The 5,320-nt window shown below is 40.6% G+C and overlaps 1 protein-coding gene across 1 annotated transcript; it reads right to left on the reverse strand.

Moving 5' to 3' along the window:
* Positions 1 to 1,546: 1,546 nt before the first annotated feature.
* LOC149840003 (WUSCHEL-related homeobox 5-like) lies at positions 1,547 to 3,380 on the reverse strand. Its single transcript, XM_090004311.1, has 2 exons — positions 3,080 to 3,380; positions 1,547 to 1,803 (listed from the first exon to the last, which is right to left on the reverse strand). The coding sequence occupies exons 1-2, from the start codon at positions 3,378 to 3,380 to the stop codon at positions 1,547 to 1,549; spliced, it is 558 nt and encodes a 185-aa protein (XP_089860437.1).
* Positions 3,381 to 5,320: the final 1,940 nt, after the last annotated feature.

Genomic DNA, 5,320 nt, shown 5'->3' on the forward strand with positions numbered 1-5,320 from the left:
ATTTCTCATGAGCTGAACTAGAAAAGGCTTGATTTCATTATGAACTTGCATCTCTTTTGAGTTTGAATATATGGATGTCAAAATGGTGTTGCTGCAAGCTGATTTTCAAGACAACAGAATATATAGGTTGAAGAGCTCAAACCAATACTAAATAATTCCATACGAAAAAATGGAACTCATGTGGGTTGAGATTCATCATAGCCGTTCAGCATAAGAACGGATAGGGTTCATGAAATCTTGGTGATGCCACCCTGCCCACATTTGGATTTTATCACCCACGTAAATGGTAACCAATCAAGGCTTTATGCAGCCCCCCCATGTTTCATGATTTTTGTTTTGGAAAAGAAAAATCATGGTTAAAGTACATCTTGATAGGGGTCATATCTTACATGATGGAACATGACCCCATCAAGCTGTACTTTAACCAAGATCCAACGGTCCAGGCTCATCCATCATCCATCATCCATCATCCATCCACCCAAAAGCATGACCCATGAGGGTCATAATTCGACAACCAACACCTTTGACAATTTAAAAAGCCTCTCCACAAGACAACCACTGGGCTCTAAAAGCCAACTTTAAGTAGTGACTTCACCACTTTGACTACCTAGTGCCTTTAGTGACACAAACAACGCCCCCACAAACCATACCCAAACACACACACAAACATAAGAATTCCCACCACTTCAATTTTTTTAATGAACACGATAACACCAAAGGGATGTCTTATGTCGTTGGACTCATTCACTAAGAAGAAAAAGAAATAAATAACTGAAGTTGAGATTGAGAGTGGTGGCTTGGAGAATGTCGAAGCATATAAAAAGGAAGGTGCACAAATATATTCGAGGCCTAGAGCAGCGTGTACACTCACTAGGGCACTATGGTAGAGCTCTCTTAATTTCTCCTTTCTTAATTTAAGTACATAGGTAGAGCTGGTAAACGAGCCGAACGAACTGGACGTAAGGTGTTCATGCTCGGCTTGGTTTTGTGGTGAGTTGAGCAGACCTCGAGCTTATGGCAAACCCTAGCCAAACGAGCTGGCTTGTTTCCAAACAAATACAATGTTTCAAAGCTGAAAGTGATATGATTTGAGTTCTGGACCTAGTGAACGGAGTTCAAACTGACTCCAATTTAAAGAGAGAATGCATGTTTTAAGTTAGAAGCAATACGATTTTATCACTAAACCTATTACATGCAGGCCAAACGCTTTATCTATTTATTCTACGTTACATTATATGATATAAGATATATCTAAACTGTAGTTATTATCACTTAATAAGTATATATATGAACTGAGCCGAGCTGAACTGAACATTTGTTGTTCATGTTCAGCTTGTCGAGCCTATTTTACAAGTTGAAACGAGTTCTTCAAGCTGAACCATGAGCTCGCAGCTCGATTGTCAAGCCCTATGACCAAGGAGATCGAAAAAAAAAAGAAGTAAATCACCATGAACTTTTCTAACTTTTTAGCTTTGTAAAAGACTCCCATTGATTTGGATTGAGGACTAATTCATTCATTTGTTTGTCGATCTTCTAAATGTGGGGTTTACAAAGAACTCAAGCATAGATCAAGTGGGTCTCTTGTGACATCAGTGGCAGTGGTGGTAGTAGTAGAAGAGAAGATGGATGTCTCTATGAAGAGGGAATAGGGGGTCTCTTTGGTGCCGTTTGGGAGCAACAGAGGGGCGAGCCTGTCCTCATCTGACATGTCGTACGATTTCAAGGGGAAGAGTTGAAGGGTCTTCACGGTCGAGTCCTGCTCCAATAGATCGATGGCCGATGCCAAGCCTGCCTCTCTGAAAACTATCAAGAAATAAAAAAAAAATACAAAAGCATAAAAGAAGAGGTCAGTCATCAGTATATACCAAAAGATCACGAGAACAAAAGAGACGAAAAATTATAGGTTTCAGTACAACACATCATATGTCAATCAATATCTACGAGAGATCAAGTGATCAAAGATACGCAAAGTGGAGAAAAGCTGCTGCACATAAGAGATCAAACAAAGATGAACAGAGTTTTGTGCTACCAACAATGTAAAAACTGTCTATAAGGCGCCTAGAGAGAGAGAGAGAGAGAGAGAGAGAGAGAGAGCCTTATTTTCTTCAATTTTAATGGAAAAACAAAGCAGTGCGTTTTCTTTTCTTTTTTTGTAACTTTTAGGTGATCATTAATCGTTTGTACAGGAGAAAGAACATGAAGCAAAGAAGAACTCTTTTTTTGGGGGGGGATTGCCAGAGGAATTCGCTTTTCCCACCTCCTTTATGGGATCCGTGGTGTAAAACTCTTCGAGGTAGAATATGTGGAGATCTTATATGGCCTAAAACTAAACGAAAAGGAAAACAGATATTTTCTGTTTGCCAAAAGTACGATCGGAGTTTTACACGGTCGGCACAATGACGGTTGGTATGGCAGCCTGAGCCATCATGATCAGGTCTTCCTGCCGGGTGCAGTTTCTTCCGTTATAAATCCAAACAAAAAAAACTGCAATCAGTTGGTGCGTACCTTATTCAGGTAAATTTTTTACCATACAAGAAAAAGGAAAAAGAAGCAAAAATGCATACAAATGCTAATTAGAAGCTATAACGTTGTCTCTCTCTCTCTCTCAGAAAGTACAAGAAGAATATAATGATTATACGTCCACTGTAAATTAAGGAACCCATGTTTTTGCAGGCACCCACATCCAGAAAAGTGAGATAAGTAGGGATATTGCACCCCCACTTTTCCGGATAAGTGGAAGCATAGTGCTCTGATGTACCTATCTATCCCAATTTTCTGGATAAATGGTGCACCAAAGGCCTCCTTAGATTCCACTTTTATCTTCTTAGTTTAGTTAGCTTTATTAACAAAATTGTTAGTATTTGACCACTGCGGAGGTTATCCATGTGGTCAGCGGCATCCTGTGTTAAGCTGAAGGCCCAGGATCGAATCCCGCTGCCGTTGCTTTATCTTGGGGCATGTAAGGCTGGGTGGTCGTGTCCTCAACTCGGAGTTTTACCTCACAAAGAGACAGAACCATTGAGTGATCTTTATCATAAAAAAACGGTGTTTGGTGTTTGTTACAAAAAGTAAAACCTACATGCAGCAGTGATCTTCTTGTCATCCTTATCGGAGATCCTTCGCCGTTTCTGCCTCTCCCTGGCCTTGTGATTCTGGAACCAGTAGAACACGTTCTTGCTCTCGATCTTGCCGTAGGAGCTGAGCTGAGCTGATATCCTCTGGATCTGCTCGGCGCTCGGTGTGCGGATCCCGGCCTTGAAGAGGTCTGTGAGCACCTTCACCTGCTCTGCTGTGGGGTTCCACCTCCCACACTTGATCCCTCCCCCTCCCCCTCCCCCACATCCTCCCTTGATACAAAACTCGGATAGCCCTTCCTCCATGCTCTCTCTCTATCTCTCCCTCACTCTGAAGCTGTGAACCTATATTTGTATTTGAATGCACCTCTCTCTCTTAAGTCTGAAGCTGTGAACCTATATTTATATTTGAATGCACATCTCTCTCTCTCTAACATAATATTTGATTGGCTTCGATAAGGGGGAGTCAAGAGGGAGAGGAGAGGTGTACGTGGCCGCTGCTTGGTTTTTTGTGTGCAGGAGACACGAAGAAAAGCTAGCCAGTTCAGCATTTTAGGGTTTCGTGACCCACCACTGTTCCATGAGAATAAGGATTTTAGTCAGACTCGGACTTAGATTCAATAACTCTGTACTAGACTCGGTCAGCTTTCACGGACTCGGGTCAGGGCAGGCTTGGAACAGGTGTCAGTCATGCCACCCAATCCCTATGTCATCCCCCAACTTCATACCCCTCTTAAATCCTGTGATGCAAGTTGTTTTGTTCGAATCAGACCTATAAATGGATTCGGCATGGTCAATTAATAAGAATCAATCATTGGATCATATTTTTTCGACAAAAGAAATGTTTTTAAATCACAAAATTTTGAGTTTGTCGATCCATTGATTTTTAAACCACCAAAAAATCCTGCACAAAAGTGGTGATTTAAATGTTAATCTTTACTAAATGAGTGATGTAGATCACAACTATGAAGTCCAATTTGATCACAACAACTTGCATCAATGAAATCCCAAGGAGGGTATGAAGATAGGGATGACTTTTAGGATGAGTGGAACCGATTTGGAGCATGATGCTATTGGAGTCCAAAGGATCCAACAAGATCTATTTTACAGTTTAAATATTTTTTATATTTGTGTATTTATTTTTAATACATATTTAATCCATGTAATTGATCTGCATTTCAATTTAAAAGTTTATTAGAATTAGGACGTTTTATGCTCATATGAATCTACTAGGATTAAAATCACTCGTCTATATATAGGTGAGAGGTTTTAGGGAGATTAAGCAATTAATAGATTTGAGATATATTATGGGTTAATTTGCAGTTTCTATAAGTTCTTATTATTTCTCAATTTTATTAGATAATTTTTTGTTGTCTTTACTTATCTCTAGGTAATTGTAGCTATTTCTTGGATATTCTTGTTTTTAGTCTACTGTGGGTGCCAAGTATGTGCGTTTCAAGAGCAACCCTCTTGATCCCTGTATCAGTACGCAGACCTAACCTGCCTAACAGTTCAGATCTTGCAAAGACAAGGGTGACTAGTTGTATAATAATTACCGCCACAGGGACCACCAGGGTGGTCATGAGGGTGCTGAGATGAGGATGCCAGATCAAACCCTGTCAGCGCACCGTAGCTTTTAGAGGTGGGCCACTTAAGGCAGGGTGGTTGGGGTTTTTCTAGCTTCGGCCAGGGTTCCTCATATCATCGAAAAGACTAGTTGTATAATGGTGGCTAAATCCTAAATTAAGACTACAAAAACTTGGGAAGTACTTTTCAAGCCAACCCTGTGGACTCTTCAACTCAACCCAATGCAAAACATGGGGCCATTGTTTCCTACAGCTTGGTGAGTCAAGTTGATTGATCAAGTGCTCTGATCCTAAACAAAACATGCAGACCCTATCAAACCTTGGGCCTGGCATGGTCTGGCCTGGCCTTGACTGAATTGATGCCCAACACCAGAACCGGTCCGCCTCATGCATCCCGATCCGGACTGCCTCTAGACACTGACAAATTTAAATTTCAGGTCTACTTTTGTCTCTGACAAGCTTTGAAATCTTGTCTCAGAACAAATTATTTTCCAATAACCTTGCCAATTCCTTTTTGAACTGACAACAATTTTCTACTTTTAATCTCCGTGCACTGAAAAAACCTCTTCAATTCCCAACGCTTAAACTTCAATTATTTGTATCCTAGTTCTCGAGTTTCTTTCGCTTGTCCTCACACGACCAACAATAAATAAACATCCC

This window comes from Nuphar pumila, chromosome 4 (genome assembly GCF_984573655.1).
Source record: "Nuphar pumila chromosome 4, dmNupPumi1.hap1.1, whole genome shotgun sequence".
In the NCBI taxonomy this organism is placed as follows: Eukaryota; Viridiplantae; Streptophyta; class Magnoliopsida; order Nymphaeales; family Nymphaeaceae; genus Nuphar; species Nuphar pumila.